The sequence below is a fragment of the Peromyscus californicus genome, unplaced genomic scaffold (assembly GCF_007827085.1).
Source record: "Peromyscus californicus insignis strain IS unplaced genomic scaffold, ASM782708v3 Scaffold_2__1_contigs__length_46816999, whole genome shotgun sequence".
In the NCBI taxonomy this organism is placed as follows: Eukaryota; Metazoa; Chordata; class Mammalia; order Rodentia; family Cricetidae; genus Peromyscus; species Peromyscus californicus.
This window is the reverse complement of record NW_026294540.1, coordinates 33992832-34018421: the sequence shown is the minus strand read 5'-3', so window position 1 is coordinate 34018421 and position 25590 is coordinate 33992832. Positions and strand designations below refer to the sequence as shown.

Genomic DNA, 25590 nt, shown 5'->3' with positions numbered 1-25590 from the left:
TAGCAGCCAGCAAGTGCATTTGGGAAGGTGTGTGGGTAGGCAGACCTGGCTCAGCAGCTACCTTGGGACCAGGGATTGTGGGTCTGAGCCTGTGTAGCCCAGGTCATCAGCAGAAGCAGCTGGAGCCTGATTCCTAGGAAACAGTGCCCCCTGGTGGCCAAAGATAGACGAGCCAACCACAGGAGCCAACCCTGCTGGGGCAGTCTGGGGAGATGGCCTGCACCAGTAGGAAGGGCCCCTGGCCACCCTGAGAACGGCTCTGACCCTAACCTGGGGGGCAGGAGCCGTCATAGACAAATGCCACTGCAGAATGGTTTGCCCCACACCAGCTGCAATTTCCACTAGGGTACCTTGCTGTCCCCTGGTGGATGGGAACCGGTGGGTCATCTGGGGGCCACCCATAGAGACTGCCCAGAATCATAGGCTACTAGGGCCACTCCTGCCTGCACCACAGGGCTCGATCATCTGTTTGGGGTGAGACCACTCTGCATGGCTGATCTTGGGGTAAAAGACCCAGGGTCAAGCAGGCTGTACCACTGGAGACAGCCGGCCAGTGTGGATAGCCTGCAGGGTGGTCTATCAGGGATGCCTCAGGCTCTGCCTCCCAGGCCTCTGCTCAACCCCTGGGAATCTTACCCCAAGTACAGGAACCAGGCCACACTGGCCAGGGACAACACAGGACACCAGACAGCACACGAGGACTTGATGTTTCATTTAAAGTGGCCCTCAGCGTGCTTTGCTGGATCAACAGCCTCTCGGGGTATCTCTCTGGAAAGATGGTGACTACCAGAACTAGCTGATGGCTGGAGAGAGCTGTTCTCAGCCCTGCCCAGCCTCAAGGGCTCAGGGATGAGAAGAGCACAGAGCAGGCTTGCTGGTATAGCTTGGAATCACGACGACCACAGTGTTCACATGACAGCCTCCATGTGCAGGATCTTCAGGGCCTCCGAGATCTGGGTGCTGGTGTCAATCTGGCCGTACATGCCCACCAGGAAGGCTCGGTGCAGCAGCACAGCCGCATGCTCTACGGAAGAGTCCAAGTCAGACGGCTCTGGGCCAGCAGCGCCTCCCCGGGCAGCAGGTGGGCGCTGGGGGGTGGCTCACCTTGGCAGAGCAGGGTGTACTCAGGCAAGTTCCTGAGGGCCGTCTGTACCACCTCGAAGTCCCGGCTGCCCAGGCAGTACATGAAGGTGGGCAGGAAGTCAGCAGCAATGCTGCAAGAGATGTGCTCAAGTGGGTACTGCCCCACGGCCCAGGTGCCCAGGAGTCCAGGCCAGACCCCGGTCTCCCCAGTCTGCACTGGCCTCCCATGGTCTGGCTCAGCTAGCTGGGGGTGACAGAGCCCTAGATTGGGGCTTTACTCACCTGGGGTTGTTCTGGATGGAGCGCAGCGCGAGGCTGAAGGCCAGGTTGCGGCAAGACTCCTCCGCTGAGCTCATCAGCCGCTGCAAGTTGGTCTGTTCGGTGGGAGAGGGGTGTCACCAGGCAGCCAGGGAGACTCAGCCTAACGGCAACCGCAGGGCCCGTTCCCAAGGTGCCACCGGGGCCGTGGGACAGCCTGCTTGGCTTCCTGCTTCAGTCTGGGGCAGTGCAAACTGCCTGATTCGCACAGCAGCAGGATGAGTGCCACCCTCTAGATCCCGACTTGAGCTCACCGAGAAGAAGCCCAGGACCTCAGGCCTCCGCCGTGACATCTCATCTATGTCGCTCAGAGTCTCAAGCACATCTGAGGGCAAAGGACCAGGATGGGGAGTCTAGGAGGATCTAGGGGAACCTCCTTTCTACCCCAAGCAAACCAGAGACAGAGACAGTCCCCAGGCATCCCAGTCCTCCAGAGGCTCCCCAAGATCCACCAAGCACCATGCGCCATGCTCGTGGTTGTCCTGACCCTACACCCTCCTCCTCTGGTCTTCAGGGAGGACTTGGCAAGTGGTTCACCAGTGTGGCCAGGATATTTGGAGCAGCCCCTTCTATAAAACGCCTGGTTCTCCTCTGAAGACTGACAGTCCTACCAGCCACCCTGCTGGGTCTTCCTTAAGCAGTTCAATGCTTTCAGGGGTCCACTGTGCCATCTGAACAAACAGCACAGTGCACCCAGGGTGGTCGAGGAGCAGCTGGCTCACTCACCCTCAACAGCCTGGCCCCGGGAGAGCCTCTTCATGTGCGGAGCCACGTCAGCTACAGTCAGTGGGGTGGAGAGGGAGATGCTGACTAAGGGTAGGGAGCCGGCTGAACGCTCATCTGTGAAAGGTTAGTCCGGGTTAGGCAATGGCTGAACACCAATGGCTCAGCCAGACCCACAGTCTCCATGGAAAGACTACCCATCCCAGAGGTCCACTGGCCACTACCCAGGATGCAACAGTGCTTGGTACATGTGGTGGTCACAGGGTTGAGGGCTGTCATGTGGAAGGTGGCATTCAGGATGCTGGGCCACCCTGGGAGACACAGCAATGCTTTCCTTATACCTACAGCCAGCCTAGGAGAGCATTCTCTTGCTTCTGCCCTCAAGGTGCCACTGCGCTTGGGAGACTGGTGTGTGGACAGTGTGTTCTCTATGAAACACCTTCTGTGTGCTTTCAGACAGCCTGGCCAGTCCACGTGGCAGCACAGGCAGCAGAGCGTGGCCACGATCACCGATCCCCGAGCCTCCAGGCACCCTCAGCTGAGTCATTACTCATGTGCGAGTGACCATGTCAGCAGAGGGGAGAGCCCTCCCTGCCTGTGGGGCCTGTGCTACCACCAAGCAAGCAAGGAGAAAGACCTAAGGTCCAGCCTGCTCAGGAAGCACACAAGAAGCATCCAGAAGGTTAATGTCTGACACGGAAGCAGAATCTAACGTTCCCACAGGGCGGTTCTGTTCAGTCAGCTTGGTCACGGCACCAGGGCTCAGCTAGACCTACCAGAACCCTTCCTGCACTCCACCCCAGAGTGTCCCCTCACCTTCGCCTTCCTCATCCAGGCCTTGGTCTGTTCTCCCGTCCCGGCTGGGCAGGCTGAGCCCTGCCAGTAAAGACTTCAACATCACCAGGTCACTGTTGTCAAAGGACAGATCACTGCGGAGAGAGCATGGGTTCAGAGCAGTGGTTCTCAACCTGTGGGTCGCGACCCCTTTAGCAAACCTCTATCTCCAAAAATATTTACGATTCATAACAGTAGCAAAATCACAGCTGTGAAGTAGCAATGAAAATGATTGTGTGGTTGGGGTCACCACAGCATGAGGTATTAAAGGGTCACAGCGTAAGGAAGGTTGAGAACCACTGCTCTAGAGCGCAGGCCGGGAAGAATGGCAGGTAAGGAAAAGCAGCAGGGCAGGAAGGATTGCCTGGGGTGAGGTCTGTGGAAAATGGAGAGGTAGGGAGGAGGGGTGAGTGAGGAGGAGCAAGTGAGGATGAGGATGAGGGCTGCAGTTCACCAGGACACTCATGTCTGGACTCTCCCTCCTGGCTCAAATGTGGAGCCACCAGACAGCCAGGGCAAGTGTGGGACTCACTGGAGGGGCTCTGCATGCTTCTGCAGGAAGGCCACGGCTGCTGGTGCACTGCAGGACACATACTTGTGGATGAACTGCACGAACTTGCTGATGAAGGGGGCCAGGTGGCGGGAGGACTTCCGGTAGTTCTGTAGAGAAGCAGAGCCACCAGAGGCTCCTTAGACCCTCTACATGACATGTGACCCCCATGACAGCCTCAGCCCAAGCCAGGCTGACTGGGGCCTGGAGCTCTGGCTTATAGATTTTGTTGTATGAGTGTTTTGCCTGAATGTATGTCTGTGCACATGGGTGTCTGGTACCCAGAGTTCAGAAGAGGTGACAGATCCCCTGGAACTGGAGTTTCAAATGGTTGTGAGCCACCATGTGGGTGCTGGGGACCAAACCCAGGTCCTCTTCAAGAGCAGACAGTGCTCTCTAATCACTGAGCCCTAGCTCCAGCTCCTGGGCTTTTTTCCCTTTTTCTTTTCTTTTCTTTTTTCTTTTTCTTTTTTTTTTTGGAGATGGTCTAACCTATATATAGCCTCACAACATTATAGCTAAGGCTAGTCTAGAACTTGCAACCCTCCTGCCTCAGCCACCCAAATGCTATTTGCAGTTATGTGCTGCTGCTACACCTGGCTGGCTTGGCTTCTGTCTTTGTAATATCACAGCAAAGATGTATGCCTAGGGCATGTCATGCCAACCAACAGCACACAACAGGGCTTAGCACCAAGGGTCTAGAATAGGAGTTCCCCAAGCAGGGGATGCTAGGACTTAGGAGCCTCATTATAGAGCTGGTCTCCAGACAGTGGAGGCAGAAGCAAATACAGGGTGGCTTAGATTTGGCCCTCGCTCCAGGTTCTCCTATAGGAAAAGAGGGAAGTTAAGCAAAGACAAGAGGGGCATGGGAGGATGTCTGGGCTGAGGAATGTGAGGATGACCTGCCTGGCACCCACCAGGAGCAGACGGATAAAGGAGCGCAGGCAGTCCCACAGCGCCCCCTGGTGCTCGCTCTGGAAGACACGCGGCTGCAGCAGCTCCAAGATACCCAGCACATGCAGGAAGAAGGCCAGGTGGTTCTGCTGCCGGAACTCCTGGAAGTTCAGGTGTGTGCGGCCATGCAGGAGGGCTGCAATCATGGGCAGGTGCCTGGGGACCAAGAGAAGGGTACTCTTGGTCATGTCTTCCCACCAGATACCCCCCAACCCCACGGTGTGCCCACTGCTGTGGGAGTAAGCACCTCAGCAGCAGGATGGGGTGAGCCACAGCCAGCTTCCGACAGGCCATGTTGGCATCGGCCACTCTGCTCTCAGAAGACCGGGAGTCACTGGTGTCTGCCAGGAGCGTGATGAAGCGATGGATGAGCCCGTCCAGCTAGGGGGAGGGAAGACATGAGGGAGAATACTTGTCCATGCACTGTTTGAATTCTCCCATCCCACTCACAGCCCTGGACACCACGCAGCAGTAGCATGCTCAGCATGGACTTTTGGAGATCACACCACACAGGCAGGACCTCATGTGGCCTCTCACGCAGCAAAACTTCAGAGGATGCAAACTGATCACCCTGCTGAGGTACAGTGGAGCTGGCCAGGATGTGTAGGAGGCAGGCGGGTTCAGGGACACTCTGGAGGTGACAGGGCACTAGGGCACTCCCCTCCTGATGGAGGCCATGGTGTCCATATTACACAACATGTATGTGCCACCTCCTGTCTGTCCACCGTCTGAGCTCAAAGCGGGGAGGGGCAGTGGAAAGCATCCCTTTGTATCCAGGTGGCTCTTCAGGGAAGAGCCTACCTCAGCACACACAAGGCTCCAGTGAGGTCAGGTGAGGCTGATGGCCCAGCCCTCGCTCCTCCTGCTCAGGGTCTGTGGGCTACGCGACCACAGCAGGCTGTGTCCCTCACCTTGCAGATGCTGCTGCTGGCGGCACCTTCACTTTGCAGAAGGACCTCGGGCACTGGCACCCGGACCTCCGGCCGCTGCAAGTACAGCTGCAGTAGCAGGTCTCGGCAGCGCTGGCCTAGCACGCTGAAAGCAGAGGGCAGAGGGCCTGGGTGACTGGGGTGATGCGGCCAGGGGAGGGCCATGTGAGAGCACTCATCTACAGCAAGGGGACACAGCGGGGACTCAGGTACCTGTCCCCCCATTGCTGAATGCAGCTGGTCAGGTGCTCCGTCACTTTTCCGACGCTCTCATTGCCACGGAAGCAGCTAAGCAGCAGGGGCAGCCGGGTCTGGATGAGGGTGCGTGCAGCACTGTCCCCATCCTGGCTCCTGGTCTCTGCCTCGGAGAGGATCAGCTCCACCAGGCTGAGCAGCTCTGGGCCCTGGACATGAAGCACCAGCTCCCCCCGCCGCTTCTGTAATCAGGTGGCCACAGGTCAACCCCAGGACATGCAGCCACCACCCACAGGTTTGGACTAACTCCCTGAGACCTGCCTGGGGAGTGCGCTGGTCCCGGCCCTGCCAGATCCGGGGAACGTGGATGCAGGCCCAGAGGAAGTCCAGGGAGGCTGAGGGGTCGAGCCTGGAGGAAGCAAGCACAGCCAAGGCAAACTTCTTGAAAAGGGCCTCTGTAGCGGGCCACCGCTGTCCTTCTGAGGAGTCCCTGGTGCACAATGGCCAGACAACAGGGGTCTCCCTGACCCACACACTCCCAGGTCCTGTGTTTGTGATGGTTCCCACGAGAAAACTCAAGCACAGGTTGTGCCCACATTATGGGCCTGTCACAGCCAAGGGGCCACAAGGCTGGATGGGTAGCTTCTCACAGCCCCTCTGCCTCCCATATCACGGCATGGACTTAAACCAAATTCTCCACAGGTAAAAATGTGGTAAGAAGGTAGGAGAGGCTGGACTGTCTACCCCCTGGGGAGGGGCTGGGCACCAAAAGCAGGCTCTTGGCCCAGCAGTTGAGGGCATGCAGGTGTCCTAAGGCACTCAGCACCCAGGAGATGCTGACTGCCCTGAAGCAAGGTGCAGGGACATAATTCACGGCTCCCAGGGATTAGGGTTGGCCTCACCTCTGCTCTCGGCTCTTGCCTAGCAGGACACGGATGCAGCGGTGTAGTGTGGCCCAGCTGGCCTGGTGTGTGAGGAGGGCTAGTAGGTAGGGGCGGAAAGACAGCACCTGGGCACTTATGTGGCCTTTACCCTGGGAAGAAAGAGGTTGGGATGGTCTCAATGGGGTCCAGGGACAACCAGTTCTGATGAGTCATGTCAACTCACCATGTTCTGGTGGGGTCGCCCCAGAAACAGCAGCAAAGGGCCAGGCCTGGCACCATCTCATCTCCGCCATGCAGGGCAGGCCCCGGGTTCTGCCCATCTTGTCCGTCTTCCCCTGGGCAAGGGCCGGGCTTAAGTGACACTGTGCAGCCAATACCCTTCTACCTTCTCATCTTCCCCACACCTCTGACCGGCCTGGGCTCCTCAGATTTTAGGGTGTGGTGAAACTGTCCTACCCTCACCCCTACTCCAGCCCCAGTCCCAGACATGGCTGCCAACGTCAATCCAAAGAGACACACACCACCGGGGTCAGGAAGCCCAGAGGTAGCTAACCCCGCCCCTCCTCTGGGGGCTAAAAGACCCGAAGTCTGGAGTGGCAGCACTGTTGGAGGGCGCTGGGCCATGTCCCGGTCACCTTTCTTCGTGAGAAGAGCAGTTTCCTCTGAAGGTCAGGACAACTACTGACCACTTCCGGGTCCAGTGTCTCCAGCCAGTCCACAAGCAGCCCCGACGCTGGCCCCAGGCGCACAGTCTCTGTGCTGTAGGACAGAGAGATCAGAAGAGAGAGCAGGCTGCAGAGCCACCACCGTCCCACCCCCTGGCCACACCCCTACCTACCCGGTGCCCTCCGCGTCCTGCTTGCCAGGGCCGAGGAGCTCGTCTTTCTCCTGCAGCAGCAGGGAGCTCACCAGCACGATGGGCGTGGGGGCCGAGCTCGGGCAGGAGGCCTCTGCGGTGGCCGAGAAAAGGGCCGCCAGCAGCTCTTCCAAGTGAGGGGAGCGCACCGCGATGAGGCCACGGAGGACTGTGGGGCAGGAGGCTGGCTGAGCCGAGTAGGCCAACAACTGGGGTTCCCCAAGGCAGACACACACCTCAAGAGGTTCCACGTGGGGAACAGCGGGGAGGGGACAGGACTGGGCTTGGTGGTACCTTTGCTGATGAGCTCAGGCTCCACAGTGCACTTCTCCCCGGACCTTAAGGTAGCAATGACGGCCTGCACGGTGGAGTTGGCCATCTCCAGGTCATGTCGGAAGCTCAGGGCCTCAGCCAGGTGCTGCAGCCCACTGCCCACTGTGAGCAAAGGGGCAATCCATGTGACCAATACCATGGCTCTGGTTTGCCCACACACTCGCAGCCTGCCTCTCTGAAGGCTTGGCTCCACCACATTAACACCAGCCTGCCCCCGCCCGTCCGCTTCCCTCAGCATGCTCACCGTCACTGATTCTGCGTCTTGCTGAGTATCTGGTAGCAAACAACTTGAGCTGGGCCTGCAAGGGCCCATCCTCCACAGCGGGACTGTCCAGCCACTGCAGGATCTGCATAAGCACTTTAAGGAAGAGCGAGGAGAAGCCAGTGTCCTGAGGGACAGCACGCTGTGGGAACAGCCAGCCGTATGTTAGCACGTGGGCACAGGGCTGCAACAGCCCTGACTTGGGAGCAGCCTGTGACCTAGTACTGGAAGCCCAGTGCCAGAGCCAGGACCCAACATCATCCCACTTGCCACTCAATGCCAGGGCGACCTTGAAGGAGTTTAAAGACCTGTCCCTTGGAGAGGTGCCTCCACTAACAACTCATACAGTGGAGAAGAAACACAGGTGTGCACACATACACAACACACACACAGATGCACTCACATGCACATGCACACAGGGCACACCCAGATCAGTCTGTGGACAGGATGAGAGACCTCACTCATTCACCCTCCGCTACAGGACCCCCACCCCTGCCCCCGCCCCTGCCCCCAGGTAGCTGGCCTTTTTGTATTTAAGGACAGGGACTCTAGGCCTGCTGAGGAAAGCCTCAGGCCTGCTGGGGACAGCATCGGGCCCAAGTTTGGGTTGGGGAGATGCCCAAGGCTGTCTGCAGTAGGCAGAGTCCATACGTTTTGGGCCACCAGTCTCCTGCTGCCCTTCCCTCCCACCAGCTCATGTGCCAGAGTACCTGGTACTGATAGAGCTGGCGCATCAGTGGACAGGAAAGGAAGTGGCTGTGGTGCATAGCCAGAGCTAGAGTGCCACCATGTGGGGAGCTCAGCAGGGTGGCCATGGCCTGCAGGAGACGCACTGTGATGCCTGGCACCTCGGGGTTCCCCTGGCGAACACGAGCCAACTCTTGGCCCAGGGCTTGCTGCAGGGCCAGGGCGAGGGGGCGTGGGCTGGAGCTCTGCCATCGTGGGTCGGGGCTCAGTGGGAAGATCTGAAAGCAGAAGGTGTGGAGAGTGCAGAAGCCCTGTACCCCTGGGCTCCCATGTATACCACTTCTCAAGTCCAGCCGATTTGGGCTCATCTGCATGACTAAGGGACCTGGGGTCTGTGCTGGAAGAGTGGCAAGGGACCCTAACACCCCAGGAGTTGCTGTGAAGGTCAGAGGTATTTAGAGCCCACGGGGCCTAGGTGGGAACCCAGAGCCAGACTTACACTGAGAGCATGGTGAGTGAGCACAAGGTAAGTATGCAGCAGTGGTCAGACACACATGCCACGAGAGATGGGAAGGGCACACATGTGCAGGGGGTGCTGCTGGGGGACCCCCATATCACAGCCCTTTTACCTGTAGGAAGATGCCTGCCAAGTCGTCCTCAGGGCCGAGCACTGGGACCTGTGTGCCTGCCCGAGTCCTGCCCTGGCCTGGTGGGGGCTCAGGGCTGCTTTCTGGCTTAGGAGCCTCTGTGCTGTCTGCAGAGAAACAGGAAGCATGTGGCCTCAAAACTTTCTGACCAGCTCCTGGCCCCAGTCCTGCTGGGGCCCACGTGGAAGGTAGATCCAAAAGAAGAGCCCCACTAGCTGGAGGCTGGCACTAGCCAGGGAACAGCATGCTGGCCAAAAGAAGTTCAGCCAGGACAATAACATGGTGGTGGTGGGGCTGGGGGGCGGGGGAGGGAGGAGTTACCTCGGCGGGGTGGCAGGGAGGCGGTGAGTAGTGAGTGGAAGGTCTGGCCTCCGGAAGCACCTCTCTCATGCTGTACCTCAACCAGGTGGGCCATGTAATCTGCAAAACAGCAGCCAATGGACCACTGGGGGTGGGTGAAGCCGGCCTGCCTTCCCACAGAACACAGGACCAGGGGCTGCCACACCACATCCAGCAAGCTCTCCTAAAGCTGCAGGAGCTGGGTGGGTGGTGGTGGTACACACCTTTAATCCCAGCACTGGGAGGGAGAGGCAGGTGGATCTCTGTGAGTTCGAGGCCAGCCTGGTCTACAGAGTGAGCTCCAGGACAGCCAGGGCTACACAGAGAAACCCTGTCTTGGAAAAAAAAAAAACCAAAAAACCAAGACTGCAGGAACGGAGCTATGATTCCCAGCAAAGGACCTAGGCTGGTTCCCTCCAGCCTCAAAGTCAGTCATGATGGGGGCAGTAAAGTCTCAGAGTTCCAGTACCTGCCACAAGTGTAGATGCCCACCCGACCTGACAACCACACAGTCCAGCCCCACAGGGATGCTGCCAGCCTCATGGCCCCCAGGGCTTCTCACTCTTGTCCATGATGTTCTGCTCCAGGGTCTGGGGGTCCTGGGCCACTGCCTGGTCCAGGTACTGCAGCAGCTTGCTCATGCTGGACACGGGGATGCCAAAGGACTGGACAAAGAGCAGCAGCTGCTGGGGCTCCAGGTCCTGCAGGGCTGTGGGCAAGGCATGCTCAGCTGCCCACTGGGGCATCCAGATCCGTCCCCAGCCCCAGGCCAGCAAGGGTAGCCCTCAGACACCCCATCACAGGGCCCAGCACTGCCGATTTCTACCACATGCGGTCCACTGAGGCATCTATTAGGTAGGAGACACGATGTCGCCGAAGTCCCTATGGCTCACTGGAGTCCTGACTCTTTGATACATCTTTCACTGGGCTTTCCAAGTTCACCCGGTCACTTAAGGTTTCCCTCCGTGCATGGGGTCCGACTGGAAGACCCAAGCTGGGCCCATGTGCAGACCCTGCTGGGATTCTCCTCCGCCCACTGCAGCTTGCCCATAGCCCACATGCCCTCTAAGGACTAACCCAAGAGCCCTGACCCCATCTCGTGTGCCTCTAGAGGCCAGGTCTTTTATAGCCATTTCTTCCCCAGGCCTGGTCTCGGAGCCCTCAGAGTTCCCGGAAGGTGTGACAGGAGACGGTTCAGGCTCCCAGGCAGCAGGTGAGAGGCCACCTCTTCCCAAGCCCAGCCTTGCTATACCAGCATCCACTAGCCGGGGAACCTCAGAACGGATCATCCGCAGCTTCAGCCAGTCGGGCAGCAGCAGGGCCTCCTCAGAGGTGTCCACCAGGAAGGCTGTGGGCAGGGGCTTCTTCTCAGGAAACCAGATGTCCAGCAACTCATGGAACTCGCCATCACCAGCTTCAGAGAAGATACAGGGAACATCGGTATCACCTGAGAAGCCATGAACCCACGAAGGGCTGTACTTTTTACAGTGGGGAGCTGAGGTTTTAGGGAAACAGAGAAGGCTCAAACGCAGATGAGGACTGACGGCACACTGGGCACATGACTTCACGTCACCTGTCTGCTGTACAGTGGCCTACAGTATCCTGGGTTTGCGGGTGAAACGTGACTTCTTGCCTGAGGTCAACATACTTGCACTCATGTGACCACAGGACCTCAGCACAAGCTGCCTGTCCTCATAGTACCTTTAGCCTTGGGCTCTGTAGAGCCCCGGGGACCCAACAAGATCAGACATCATGGTCAGCCTTCCCTGCTATCCTTCCTCAGGGCAACATGATGGACACACCAGAGATGACCACCTCTCTTCCAGTATGGCAGTGGAGCCCACCCACATGTCCTGTAATTCCACCTGTGTGGAAGCTGCCACAGTGAGCAGAATAAGAGGGAAGGCCACTGGCCAGAGGTGTTTCAGCCAGCCTGGGTTTAGCAGGCTCTGGACTTGGCTACTGAGTTCCTAGGCCACTCTACAGGCCCCCGGGGATGATGGGAGCTCAACTGTACATGAGACACTCAGATGAGCAGGGAGGGCACACTCATACCACACTCAGCAGCTGCGGTGTAGTGGGCAAGGGCACACCCAAGCTAGTCCAGAGGGCTCTTCCCAGGCCATCCAAACTACAAGCTGAGTTAGAGAAGCCCAGGACAGCTGTGCAATGGTATCACACGCCTTTACTCCCAGAATTCAGGAGGCAGAGGCAGGTAGATTTCAAGAGGCAGGTAGAGTTCAAGGCCAGCTTGGTCTACAGAGCAAGTTCCAGGACAGCCAAGGCTACACAGAGAAACCTTGTCTTGAAAGACAAACAGAGAAGCCCAGGATAGATTGCTTACCACAGGGTGGGCCCAATGTTAGCAGGATGACCATGGCATGGACCACAAGGATGTGCATGGTGGCTGTCTCCCCACTGGTCCAGCGTAGGAACACTTGGTCCTGAGACTCTGACTATGAGAAGTGGCAGAGGGATGGGCATCAGGTGGCTTAGAGGGTAGGACTGACCATGGTGTGACAGTGTACCCACCCTGTGCCCGGCTGCAGCGCCATCCCCTACAGAGCTTATCCCTAAGTATAGACTGCCTCAGTCCACCTCATCCCCTCCGCACTCCCTGAAGACCACCCCCTCCCCTCACCCGGCTCTGAATGCCCTGTCCCACTGGCTGGGTTGCTGACCCACGTGGCCCTCACCCAACTGTAGACCTCCTCGCCCTCCTTGCTCTTGCGCATGCGCCGCACATAGCGGGAGAACACGGACAGCAGGGCACTGAGGACAGCATCGGAGGCAGTGCTGCAGGAGGGCTTCGAGAAGAGGTGTGCCATGATGGTGGAGCGCTCCACCACCAACCGGGCCACATCCTGAGTGGGGATAAGGGCTGTCAGAAACTCCAGAGATTCTGGTCATGAGTGGCCCAACCTTCTGTTCGTGAGCCCAACAGCCAGCCACAATGTTGGGGACACTGAGCCATCTGGCCCTGCCCGAGTTCCCTCACCAGAGCCAGGTCACTGTGTGGGCCCTGCTCCTCCACTGGTGTATGCTGGGACAGGTAGATCAGGTAGGCGCTGATGGTCTGGGGGTCAGTCTCCATGTGGATGGCCTGGGGAGGGTGGGCAGATGTCTGAGATGGATCCTGGGGTAGCGTGCAACCGCCTCTTCCTCCCAGGACTGGCCTTGCCCACTCCGCACCTGTTGTAGAGCCAGGGCAGTGGTGGTCCTCACGCTGTCAAACAGGGGCAGCCTGGGCAGGTCCCGCAGCAGCCACTGGTAGCCCTGCAGCGCGTCTGCCTCTCCTACATCTTCCTCCATGGGGGGCTCTTTCTCCTCCTTGTCACGAAGGCCACCCTCTGAGAGCACCAGTGACAAGCCCTGCAGGTACACACACATGCAGAGCTAAGAATGCCTACCCTGGTATGCAGCACACCCACCCTGCTCTTAGAAACATGCCTGTCTCCTCACGCCCCACATGGTGAGTAGATTCGCCAGCTCCCTGTTGTCACCATATTCGAGGAGAGTAGGAACATGAGCTGAGTTCTTCAAACTCCTTAATTGCTCTTGGAGACAGGCCTGACTCCTAGCCCAGGCTGGTCTCAAACTCACTATGTAGCCGACTGGCCTGGGAATCCCTGCCTCAGCGTCCTGAATGCTGAGATGACTGGGTTGTCCATCACACCCAGCGTAAAACATTTGCTCAAAGCTTTTTTCTGTGGTGCTAGTGATGGACTAGAGAGCCTGACCCTCAGCTCAGCGCCCCGCACAACTTTATTCTAGATATGACAAGCTTTGTTCAACCACTGTCATAGTATGTCACCATCCAGGGAAGGAGCCACAGACAAGAGACAAGGGCTTCAGCTCTTGCAGACTAGTGGCACTGTACCTTCTGCCCATGCAAATTAAGAAAGAAGTCCAGGAGAGCCAAGTGGCTATCCAATACAGACACAGAGAGCCAGGCTGTGGCTCAGTGGTAGGGCACCTGCCTAGAATCCCCCAGTGAGGGGCTGGAGTGTGGCTCAGTGGTAGAGCACCTGCCTAGAATCCCCCAGTGAGGGGCTGGAGTGTGGCTCAGTGGTAGAGCACCTGCCTAGAATCCCCCAGTGAGGGGCTGGGGTATGACTCAGTGGTAGGGCACCTGCCTAGAATCCCCCAGTGAGGGGCTGGAGTGTGGCTCAGTGGTAGAGCACCTGCCTAGAATCCCCCAGTGAGGGGTTGGGGTGTGGCTCAGTGGTAGAGCACCTGCCTAGAATCCCCCAGTGAGGGGCTGGGGTGTGACTCAGTGGTAGGGCACCTGCCTAGAATCCCCCAGTGAGGGGCTGGGGTGTGACTCAGTGGTAGGGCACCTGCCTAGAATCCCCCAGTGAGGGGCTGGGGTGTGGCTCAGTGGTAGAGCACTTAACCAGCACATGTGAGACTGTTAATCCCCAGAAGCCACCCCTGCCACAGCAAGTCTCTCACACACCCAGCCACACTCACCTTCATGGCCAACACCCTGGAGGCCACCTGTGAGGAGCCCAGACGCCGGAGGAAGTAGTCAAGCACCTCACATGTGGTCTGCTCATCTGCTTTAGGGCCCAGTAGCAGATCCTGCAGGCGGCCCAGCAGCTGCCGCTGTTTCTGCTGCCTCTGTGGACCGAGAAGAACTGTCAGGGCCACTGCTTGGGTAAGTCTGGTGGGGTAGAGAGCTGCTCACCCATACCTGTCGCTTCTTGGCCTTCTGCTCCCGGCTTTCGCCCTCCTCCTCCTCCTCCCCCGAGGCAGTGGCATCAGCGGCATCATGCAGCAGGAACTCGCATAGGCACTGCACAGGCAGCACGTCCAGCGAGCCTTCGCTGGACTGCACCAGATCCGCGAGCCATGGCATGGACTGCGAGGAGGCCTGTGTGGGCAGCAGGGAAACAGCTCATCAACAGAGGCCAGGCACTGTCCCCTGAGTCCTCTGGGATGCAGATGCTCACGTGTGCCCTCTGCAGGGCAAGTGGCAACCTGCAGCAGTCTGTGTGCATCTGAACCACCCTGGTGCCTGTGCACCAGCAGCATGCACGGACAAAGTGCATCCTGACACACTCTGCCCTTGGGAAGACCTCTGGAACCTTCTTGGCCTGTGGCCCCCTCCACCAGTCTCAAGGCAGGACTTACCTGGCGCTGGATGATGTGCAGGAGGAAGTCAGGGTTACGGCTGCGGCACAACAGGTGTCCAAGGCGCAGTGACTGGTTGAGGGCCTTCACCTGGTCCAGGATGTGAGGGGGTGGCCTCCGGGGAGGGCCTCTGTGTGTTATGGGGGACACAAGAGTCAGAAGGCCACACATAAAACACTGAGTGCAAGTGCAGGATAGCCACGCCTGTCCAGCTCTGCTTCCAAGGGGTGGACACCTCAGCTAACCCCAGCACCCTAAGGCCTAATCCCAGAGATCCACACCACGTGGGGCAGAGTGGACAACTCAAGGTCAGCTCTGCCTGCTCCTCATCTGCCTTCCCCCACACCTGGGACCAGGATAAGGAGGGTGGCATACTGGGGGTCCAGGCTGGTTAGCTGGGACAGGAGGAGGCTACTGCTCTCGGTGATGGTCTGCTTGGTGGAGGCGGCAGCCAGGTGGCCCTCGAAGGCCAGGATCTCCTGCTTCTCCCGCTGAGAGATCTGCAGCTCACGGTTGATCATCTCCGTCCGCGTCTCCTCGTCCGTCAGCGTGCACGGTGGGTACGAGTAGTTACTGCAGACCAAACATGCAGGCCTAGTACCCACCCCTTGCACATGGCACCCAGCATGCAATGCTCAGGGTCAGGCACACAAGGCTGCTGTTGCAGGAGCACAACCCAAGCACCATGCCCACAAGAACGCTGTCAGTTAAGCCCGTTAACTGCAGGCTCTGGGAACCCAGTACAGCCACTTCACACAGCACGACAGCCACCTTCAGCATGGAAGCTAGCTGGTGTCAGACTTCAGTGTCGAGGACACTTGCTCTGCCACACTATGTGACACCATACCACACCTCATGGGACCCTTGTTCATTATGGAAGCCCCACAGAGACACACAGGTTTCTGTGAGGCACAAACACTCCCCTTTCTTTTACTTGCTCAAAAATTTGTCTCCTTGAGGAGTCCCTTCCACAAGGTCCCATGCCCCATGTCTCCCATAAACCACACACCCAGTATCCTACACCATAGCCACACATTTTTTCCTCAGTGACACGGCTGTACACATACCGGTCCCCAATGTCACAGTCACACACCTGGTCCTCAATATCATGGCCACACACAAGCCTGACCCTACAATGTCACGTCCTTAGGCTGCGACCTAAGGCCACTGCTGTGTGTGGTGCCCACCTGGCTGGGCTGGACCTGTTACAGCAGCAGTCCTCACCTGACCCATACGGGCTTCAACTCAAGAACGAAGGGGCTCCATGGACTGTGCTAACCACTGTGCAGGTCACCATGGCTGCGGATCTGCTGCACTCCCCAAGCCCACATCCGCTCTACTCCCGTCTGCCTGGTCTGTCCCTTTCCCCATCTTGTGTGTGCAGGTCCTACCACCCTGCCATGGGCCCATGGTGATGGCTAGAACCACACTGCCAAGCCTCAGGAAAGGAGCTGAGACCAATGAACCACAGACTTGGCTTCAGAAACTGCACACAAGGAGGCAGACACCAGGGAGGCGACATAAATAATATTCCTCTGTGCAGCCCCGCCCTGGGATGAAGGATGCTCACCCACTTACTTGGTCATCACCATCTCCATGAGCATCTTCAGGGTGGGATACTCCTCCCACGCAGCCAGGCCTAGGGAAGGAAACAGGAGGTTGCCACCCACGGCATTTTCACCAGCCTCACCTGTACCCCAGCTGGCACCTTGCTAGGCTCTGGCCCATGCCCTCTCTCCCACAGCCAGGACAACTCACCGATGTTCTCTGGGTTGAAGGCAGCAACAACCAGTAGTAGGGGCCAGGCCTTCCAGTAGAGGGTGGAGATGGCAAGGTTCGGGGGCTGATACCTGGAAGGTAGGGACATTGACAGTGTGAGCTCAGCTCCCTGAGCTCAGGCCAGGCCAGTTCTGTGCCCTAGAACCCAAGCAAAAAGTCAGACATGCTGCGCGGTGGTGGCGCACACCTTTAATCCCAGCACTTGGGAGGCAGAGGCAGGTGGATCTCTGAGTTCGAAGCCAGCCTGGTCTACAGAATGAGTTCCAGGACAGCCAGGGCTACACAGAGAAACCCTGTTTTGAAAAATCAAAAAGAAAAAAAAAAAAAAAAAGACGAAAAAAGAAAGGAAAAGATAAAGCAAAAAGAAAGAAAAGGCCCCAAAGTCAGGAGACGGGACAGTGGTTAGCACCTGTGGGCCCTGGAAGCCTGCTCTGACTCAGCCTTGCTGACACAAGGCCAACCTGCGGGGAGCAGGGCTGCAGCCTTACCCCGGTGGTAGCTGGATATTCTCAGGGTGGTGGTAGGTGCACAGGTTCAGAACCGCATCTATCAGCTGAATCCGCTCCACCTTCAGAACTTCCACATCTGAAACCCAAAGGGCCTGGGTTCCAGAGTCTGGCCCAGTCCTCAGTGCGCAGTGGGGAGTAAGTGGGAAGAGAGACCGGGACTTTGCTCCAGGCGAGGCATGTGTGTGACTGGTACCACAGCAAGGTGGGCCAAACCAGGGAAACCCGACAGCAGTCACTCGCCCTCCCTGGGGGTTTGAGGAGCGGTGCTGTGAGAACCCAGAATCGGAAGCACCATGCTCAGGATCATTCCACTTCCCCCAGAGAGGAGAGGACAGCCAAGTCCCTGCCTGGTCCACCTTGTGGGAACGTGGGTGGACTGAGAGCCTGCCAGGGCACAGGGGGACCACTAGGTCCTCAATCCGGGTCCCCAACCTCCCAGACAGCAGGCACAGCTGCACAGGGGGTGTGGAATCCAGCTGGGATGCAGCACCTCAGGGCTTTGTGGCGTGACGGGCAAAGCACCAGGGTGTTACCGTCAGCTTGCACAGCCGCAGCTCGCTTCACAAGGTGGTCGGCCAGCTCCATGGCGTCTGCAGGGCCAAGAGGCAGCTCTCGGGACAGTCCGATGACCAGGATCCTCATCAGCGTGTCCTCCAGAATGGGAACCTCTGAGCAGAGGCGCAGGAAAAAACTGCAGGTGATGTTGGGAGACGGGTGGTGAGGGGCCACGAGGGCCTCCTATGGTCGGTGGCCAGACTCCAGGCCATCTTCCACAGATGTCATCTTCGTTAGTCTAGTGGCCCGTGCAGGGAATGCACCCTAGATCCTGGCCTTTAATGGCTAGGGAGAGAGTGGGAGACCACTGCCTCCTCCACCAGTGGTCACTCACTCATGAGTGCATGGACAGGCTGCATACAACCCCTGGAAAGCAGCTTGGAAATGTAGCAGTGAGGGTAGGAAGAGTGCTTGGGGTACGACCGGACAGCAGCATCTACTAGCTGGACTGGGTGGCAGGAGGGGAGAGGCAGAAAGGCAGGTGACCAGCGGGTCAGAGGGGACAGCAAATCAGCCAAGGAAGGGCAGACTGGGAGTGGGAGGGGCTGCCTGGGGGTGTGGCCAGGGAATGGAGAAGAGGCAGGAATTTGGGGCAGACTCCTCTGCAGGTGAAGAACAAGACAGGGTTTGCAGGGTGGACCTACCCGCCTAGCATCTGCTCAGCAGGTGCCCCAGGCTGCCCTGCCCACCCCAGGCTGCCCTCCCTGCCCACCCAGGCTGCCCTGCCCGCCCCAGGCTGCCCTCCCTGCCCGCCCCAGGCTGCCCTCCCTGCCTGCCCCAGGCTGCCCTCCCTGCCCACCCCAGGCTGCCCTCCCTGCCCGCCCCGGGCTGCGCTCTCACTTGCGGTCGCTCTCAGGTGGCCAGTTGTCCCACTTGTAGTAGGTCTCAGGCTGCTCGGTGAAGAGCACCTTGTGGAGGCTGCAGGGACAGGGCCGGGGTCAGTCAGGATACAGCTGGGAAGGGCATCTCCACCCCAACAGTGCCCACAGGGACAACACTGGCAAAAGCTGCTGATGGAAAAGTGCTCGGGGCTTCCTAACTCTGAGCCACCTGCCCACAGTGGCCACTAGTGACCAAGCGAGGCTGAAAGGGACTCTGTGAGGAGTGGAGACCCACACGTGGCTCTCATGCTCAGGATCCTTCTGTTGTCAAGTGTCGGGGCTCTAAGGGTCTGCAGTCAGTGGCTGCAGCAGAGGTCACAAGCTCCTACCCGAAGAGGAGCCTAAGTAGTTGGCACTGTGAAGCTGAAAGATGGCCTGATTCTTACCAATGCACATAGTCCTTGGGAGCAAGTTTGCTGATGGAGGGGACGACAGTGTGAAGCCACCATACTGCGTCACGCTGGATGGCTGCAATCTGGTTCTGGAACGTACGTAGCACCTCGAGGTCTAGGGAGGTGAGCAGGTTCATGGGTGCCCTGCAGCCATGGCCTCAAGCAGGCCAAGCCACTATGGAGACCACCCCTGCTCCCTGTTATGGAAATCCCACCCCGCTCTGGGGCTCAAAAATCAACAGGATGTCTGCAGTGAGCAGGTTCCAAGCACAGACCCAGCCAGATTTCCTCTAGAAATCATGCTGACTAACCGCCCGCCCCTCCGCTTCAGTCTCAGGAGTCATCTCAGCTTCAGGAATGCACAATTACTCAAGGCTTGGCTCTATGTCCTCGTCTGAAGAGCCCCAGCCCAGCAGGGTCTTACTTCTCTTCTCTCCTTTGTCCCAGGCGACGCCAGCCTCTTTCACCTGGGCTGTAATGCCCAGCATCATGGACACGGCCAGCACATCCGTGATGTGAACCACAAACCGCTCCTACAAGCATACAGAGCAGCAAGGCTGGCAAGACCAACAACAGCCCTCCCACAGGTCCCACACGGCACAGGGACACGTGTGTGCATGTGCACAGCAGACACGGACACACAGGCGACACAGCGAGGAAGCCAGCATGTCCCCACATCTAGAGACCACCGCGTTGGGAAAGAGCTAGCAGAAGCAGGTCCTGGGGTCCCGGAGTTGGCCAGGCTAAGCCAGGTCCTGATCAAGATACTAGGAAAGGACTCAACCCACAGAGCTAGACAAAATCCTCTCCCCAATGGCAGACTGCCACCACGGTGGACTGCCGTCCTGCCCAGGGCCTTGGAGATCCCCCAGACTCCCTGCTTTGTTCTGCTCAGGGCACCTCCTCCCATCTCTTGCTCTGCACCCCCAATCAAGCAGACCTCTTACTAGGGTGCCCTGTCTATCCTCCAGGTCACTCCACAGTCCTGCCAGCTGCAGCTCCCCAGCTTGGTCAGGCCCTCCCCATCCTTATGAGGGATGGAGCAACACTGCTGACCTCACACTTGATGTGTGGACCACTGAGCCCATGTCTGCACACAAGCCTGGCACGTGGCCATCCCTATATATCAAGGTAATCCTGCCAGGGCCAGGAAACTTGCAAAGTGGGAGGTGGTAAGCAGGGGCCCCATGGCACCTTAAATTCCATTTCCAGGTACTGGGGCTCCTTGCGCTCTTGCATGAGCCCCAGGCAGAAAGCTTGGAAGTTGATCTCATGCTTGGTCTGCTTGATGATCTCTCGCAGCAGAGCCCTTGAGGCACGGAGGTAATCATCCTTATTGGTCAGCAGATCCTGGAACACCATGGCTAGGAACTGGGGCAGAGAGAAGCCACAAGGAGCTGGGGTCAATGGCCATCCATCCAGGTACATGCCTCTGCCATACCCCCATCAACCTGGCAGAATCTCACTGGGACCAGTAGAAAGCCTTTGCCAGGAGAACAGAACCCCCCCCCAAAAAACTAAGCAGGTAATGTGGTAGGATTGTGTAAGGTCCCACAGCACATCTTGGGCTGCCTGTCCTGAGAGGAGGGGCCAGTCTTCCCTTTGTGGATGTGAACTACTCTCCTGGTAGCTGGCAAGAGGGGGGCCAGTCCTTTCTGACCAGGGAAAAGGTTAACTGGCAGATGGGGATGAGGATGCTGCACAGACCAGATACCTCAGCCCATCCCACCTGACCCACCTGGGCTCAAAGAATACCAAACACCTTCCCTGGTCCACAACTACCCAATTATCTTAAAAAACACTGAGCTAAGGAGGCAAGCATCAGGCATGGCCAGATGCTAGCACAGTACCTAACAGCTTGGCTCCTGCTAAGTGTAACAGTGCTTCTTGGGTCTAGTGAGACGCCAGACCTGACAACCACGAGCTAGGACTCCAGGCCAGGGCTGGAGATCTGTGGAGATACCTGCTTGGTTTGGAGAGACCCCCAACCAAGGAGGCTGCACCAGGCTGGAGCTGGGGCAGCTGGGAGGCTCACTCAACAGCCAATCTCCCTCCTCCACAGCGTTAGCTCACAGGATGGTTTAGAAACTAGGGGCCAATGGGTCTTCCCACCGGAAGCCAGGAGTTCATCCCTGTGCAGCTCTACGAGGCCCCAGCCTCATCTAGACAGAAGTCCAGGGCCTGGTAAGTGTCCCCACCTTGGGCGCCAGCTCAGAGCTGTGCTGCAGCACAGTGTACAGAATCTGCATGTTGTTGGGGTTGCGAGCATTGGAAAGCTCGTTGAAGATCACAAACTTGATGGTGGTACCCAGGTTGTCCTTGTGTGCATTCAGCAGCTCCCTGGACACAAGAGCCAAGCAGGTGAGAGGGCACAGGCCAGGCTGCCCCTGCTGTCTACTGGCATGTCTCACCACCCACTGCCCCAGCCGGCCACGTACCTAATGCAGAGCATATAGTGGTTGAGGAGCACCTTGGGCTTGAGGCGGATCTTGATCAGGTGAGAGATGGCATCCATGTCTTCTGGGCCATGGGAGTTGCAGTTCATGCACACAGACATCAACAGGTCCTGTGCTGGCCTGGTTAACTGCAGGGAGGCCAGGAAGGCCATTGAGCATGCAACCACAACTGCCTAGACCCCCAATAAGACCCCTCATGAACGGTTTTACCGACACAGCACACCTTGGGGTTCTGCAGCCACATCTCTAGCCGCTGCACGGCCAGCAGCCGCACCTCCTTGTAGCCACAGGTGGCTGTGAGCAGCCGCAGGAGGTTCCTGGACACGTTATCGATGGGCTGGCGCCGGTTCAGCTGGTCACGAAGCATGTCCAGAACATACTCTTCTACGCTCTCTGTGAGTTCATCGTACCTAGGCCAGAGGGGGGAAAGGGAGGCCAGGAAGGATGCCAGCTCCGGTGCCCCCACTTTCGTCTCCTGAGACTGGGGCTGTCAGCACACCTACCTTGGCATGAGCTGCCCCTCCTGCTCAGGACTCAGTTTCTCCTCAGCAATCAGCAGTTCCGTCTGACTGTCCTCCTCTTCTGTCAGTGAGGGATGGGGGCTGCTGCCTGCAAGCACCGTGGGAGCCAATAGGTGCCTTCTTCCGAGGATGTGGAGGGTGGTATCCTCAGCCCCCACCCAACACCCTGACATCTCTTACCTGCACCAAGGTCACCTCCACTACGCGCCCCCTCCCCCTGCAGCAGCACACTCTTTGGGGGCATCTTGGTGTTGAAAGCTGTCTGGATGTTATCCACGAAGGTGCGGCAGTGAGGGCTGTCCACCCAGATGCGCTCACCCAGCGAGTCCTCAATGTACACCTACAGTGAGTCATGTGTGGACCCTGCCTGATGCTGGCCCGGTACCCAGAGCAGGGGCATCCAAGAGGCCCTGGTCAACACCATGGAGGAGGGATAGCATATTGGGGACCTCCATTCACTTCCTCTTGTATTGGTCTCCAGCACCCTCCCTTCCACAGGGCTCTGCTCAATGAGTGCCTGGAGGGATGACTCACCTTCACGAAGATCTCAGGCCAGTTCTCATCCTCCTCATACGCAGCCATGAGAAGGTTGCAAGCCAGTACCGACACTAGGCTGTTCCCTTTGGCCTTGAAGTTGACAGAGGCATCCCTCCGCAAGAGGCTGCACAGGGCCTGCAAGGAAGGTAAAGTTACAGCTGTCATGAGACGCCTCACACCACACAGAGACAGCGGCAGGTCCAGGGAGGGTGGGGAGGGCAGGCTGCCAGTCTCACCTCAATGACACCCTCCGTGGCGAAGATGTTGGGCTTGATCTTGGCCAGGTACATGAGGCTCAGGTAGAGCGTGCTATCAGGTTTGGCCCGGGTCACCTTCAGCTGCTTCACTGCCCCACACAGCACTCCCTCTATCCTGTCATCATTGCCCTCCAGCTCAGCAGCTTCGATCTCATCCAGCAGCACGGTGGGAAGAACTGACCACACAGGAGGTTCACGTTAGAGCAGGGCTGGGAGCAGAGGTCACACCCAGAGCCACAGGGGTGAGCAGACAACTAGAGGCAACGCAGATGGACCTCACCAGCACATGGAGGCTCTGAGCTCCCAGGAACCACACACCTGGGGTTAGGGTTAGTGCCTTTCTTTCCAACCCACGGCCTCACAAATGCTAGGCAGGGGCTCTACCACTGAGCCATGTCCCAGCCCCTCACTGGGGGATCCTAGGCAGGTGTTCTACCACTTAGCTATACTCATAATCTTCAATTTACTTTTTACTGTGAGACAAGGTCTTGCTAAATGGCTGAGGCTTACCAGCTTCAGTCTCTCAAGCAGTTGAAGTGATGAACCTACACCACCACACCTGGCTACCCTCTGAGCCTTTCAAATGACGGCTCAATAGCAAGGGGTAATGTAGCTTTCTGAGCTACAGCTTCATTAAAGTCTGCAGGACAGGATGCTTGTCCTTCTGGCTCTCACACAGAAGCCTCCTAGAAAATGCTCTGAGCAGGCATGCAGACAGTGGTGTTTGCTATTGGAGTGCTAGGTGCTCAGAGGCTGACACAGAGCTAAGGTGACAGGTCTATGCTACAGGCATCATGGAGCTGTTATGAGTCACCGAGCGGGGCTGGGCTATAGTTCAGTGGTAACACACTTGCCTTGTGTGCATCAGGACCTCGGCTCAATCCTGGCACTGTCAAAGAAGTCACTGATGAGTGACAAAAAATAGGGGAAGGTTAAACAGCTACACAACCATGAGTACTAGTAGGAGCGACAGGCCAGTGGGCGTAGTTATCTCCCCACTAAGGTCTCTTCGGTGCTTTCGGGACCTGTTTTCCACCTGGAAAATGGCACCAAAATGCTCCCCATCCCTGAGGGAGAAACAGTGTGCAAAAGATCTCCTCCCACTGAGGACCAGGCTAGGACCACCTGGGTGCCACCACACCTGGTGCACCTCCCCCAGCAGGACAGGGCTGTTACAGAGGAGCATGCCACAGACATGCCAGAACAGTGATGGAAGGATGAGCCCTGAGCAGTGCGGGGCTGGGAGGTGCATCTGTGGGCAATGTCAGGAAGCAAACCCACAGGGAGCCAAGAGCTCATCACATCCATTCCTGCAGAAGACCCTGCTGTGCTAACAGAACCAGGCTGGAAGTGGCCCCAGTGGGCACTGGGGTGATGGACAGGACGAGAGAAGCTCTCTGGGGAAGTCATCAGTCTGACCTTACCTTCAATGGGTACCACAGACGGCTCTTTAATCGAGGGAGAAATGGCTCGTTTTTCTGCAACTGCAGCCTCTGCCAGACGTCCCAGGGCACTCAACGGGGGAGTGGAGGACAGCTTGGGGCGTTTAGTAAGGCCAGTCAGCGCGGAGGCACCAGTCAGAGAAGCTGAGGCATCTCTCTTGCGCTCTGAAGGCAGCCCAGAAGGGGCTGGCTTCAGCAGCGTGGAGGCTGTCTTTGATTCGTTGGCCTGACCCTTGGACCCCAGAGCGATGAAGTCCCCAGGGGGAGGATGTCCTGCAGAAGAAAGAACACCCACCTCTGTGATACCCACCCTCAGAGCAGATAAACGAGACCCAGAGGAGACAAAAGTTGAGCCTGAGATTGCTCTGCAAGACCCTGGCAGAGCCAGGGGTGGCTGACAGTGATCCAGTGCCGACTAGAAACTTAGTCATCTCGAACTCACAAGTACTGGTCTACTTAATTCTCAGTGGGTTTCTTCAAAAGGAGTGTGAACCTCACTTTACAAATAGACACGGAGGTTAGGTCATGTGTCCAGTGTCACAGCGTGACCAAGGAGAAACTCCAGGACCCCAGCCGACATCATCCGGCCTCAGAGTCTGTGATTCTGGCCCATGTCCCCGGGGCTTCAGCAGAGCATGAATGGCTATGTCCCTCAGGAGCCCCCAGGGTAGCTACGTCTGCAGGAACCCTGGATTGGGTGACCATGTCCTGCAGGGATGCTGTGTTGGATGACCATGCCCTACAGTACCCCTAGGTTAACTGTGTCCCGCCGCGCTCGGGGACGCACCTGAGGGCTTGGCGGCCGCGCTGGGCCTCCGTACGGTGGTGGGTTTGGCTCGGTTCATCCTGCCCGCGGCCCTGGCGCCCCTCGACGAAGCGCCGTCACCTGGGAGGAGGCGACGGGAGTCACTCGCTCGCTCAGTCATTCATCCCTCGCGCCGTGGCCACTGGGCCGAGTGCCCAGGGCCGCCCGCCGGGGTCACAGAACGGGGCCAAGTGCAGTGCACACGCGGCCGGGCGCGGAGACGGATGTCACCGCAGGGAGCGGAGCTCACTTGGGTCCCCTGACTTCTCCCCTCCGGTACACACAGCAGGACCGTAACACGGCCGCCCCGGAAGTGGAAACTGACCAGCGCTCGCTCCCAGCGCTTATTTTCCACATAACCGGAAGTAAAACAGACCCAAAAGAGAGGAAGAGAGAAGAGAGGACTGCAGAGCGTGCACAGTGTGTGCACCGCCCCCTAGTGGCAGGAGGCTGAATAGACAGTCCCCGCGGAAATCTCCGCTAGAGGGGCATAAACTATTTGCCGCCTCTTTTTGGAGAGGAGGCTGTCCTAGCTCAAGAAGTCAGAATCCTGCTTTCCTATTGGTGCATCAATGACACGCTCTGAAGTCAGGGATGCTGAAGGCCTCCTGCACTGGCCTCTAGATTTGACCTGCTTTGGGCACCTCTCTCTGCATAGAGACCAGAGCCCAAAGTCTCTTGCAGATAGTTGCCGTCAGCTTCCTACCTCCGTGGAAGTCCCAAGAT

General features: G+C 58.0%; 1 protein-coding gene across 1 annotated transcript; it reads right to left on the bottom strand.

Annotated features, from left to right (window-relative positions):
* Positions 1–693: 693 nt before the first annotated feature.
* Positions 694–25196, bottom strand: Ints1 (integrator complex subunit 1). The gene is made up of 47 exons (XM_052754246.1): positions 24847–25196; positions 24042–24332; positions 22597–22793; positions 22358–22495; positions 22004–22163; positions 21806–21911; positions 21526–21712; positions 21285–21430; positions 21045–21186; positions 20041–20217; positions 19271–19379; positions 18841–18961; positions 18414–18491; positions 17552–17709; positions 16998–17094; positions 16489–16580; positions 16309–16369; positions 15106–15303; positions 14731–14860; positions 14291–14470; positions 14068–14217; positions 12787–12966; positions 12593–12697; positions 12291–12458; positions 11939–12050; positions 10847–11008; positions 10157–10303; positions 9577–9675; positions 9238–9362; positions 8632–8886; positions 7904–8063; positions 7621–7761; positions 7309–7495; positions 7106–7229; positions 6489–6619; positions 5908–5995; positions 5605–5828; positions 5374–5497; positions 4710–4843; positions 4426–4618; positions 3491–3618; positions 2941–3053; positions 2128–2241; positions 1656–1726; positions 1366–1457; positions 1105–1214; positions 694–1024 (listed from the first exon to the last, which is right to left on the bottom strand). Exons 1-47 carry the CDS (start codon positions 24983–24985, stop codon positions 909–911), a joined length of 6660 nt encoding a protein of 2219 aa, XP_052610206.1. The 5' UTR covers positions 24986–25196; the 3' UTR covers positions 694–908.
* Between the last annotated feature and the right edge of the window lie 394 nt (positions 25197–25590).

Excerpts from the sequence above, each read along its gene's own strand:
- Ints1 (XM_052754246.1), bottom strand. The coding sequence starts at position 24,985 with ATGACTGAGCGAGCGAGTGACTCCCGTCGCCTCCTCCCAGGTGACGGC. Across the intron at positions 21,713-21,805 it reads GAGGGGCAGCTCATGCCAAG|GTACGATGAACTCACAGAGA; the intron begins GTAGGTGTGCTG and ends CCTCTGGCCTAG. Across the intron at positions 6,620-7,105 it reads TGCTCTTCTCACGAAGAAAG|GGTAAAGGCCACATAAGTGC; the intron begins GTGACCGGGACA and ends CTTTCTTCCCAG.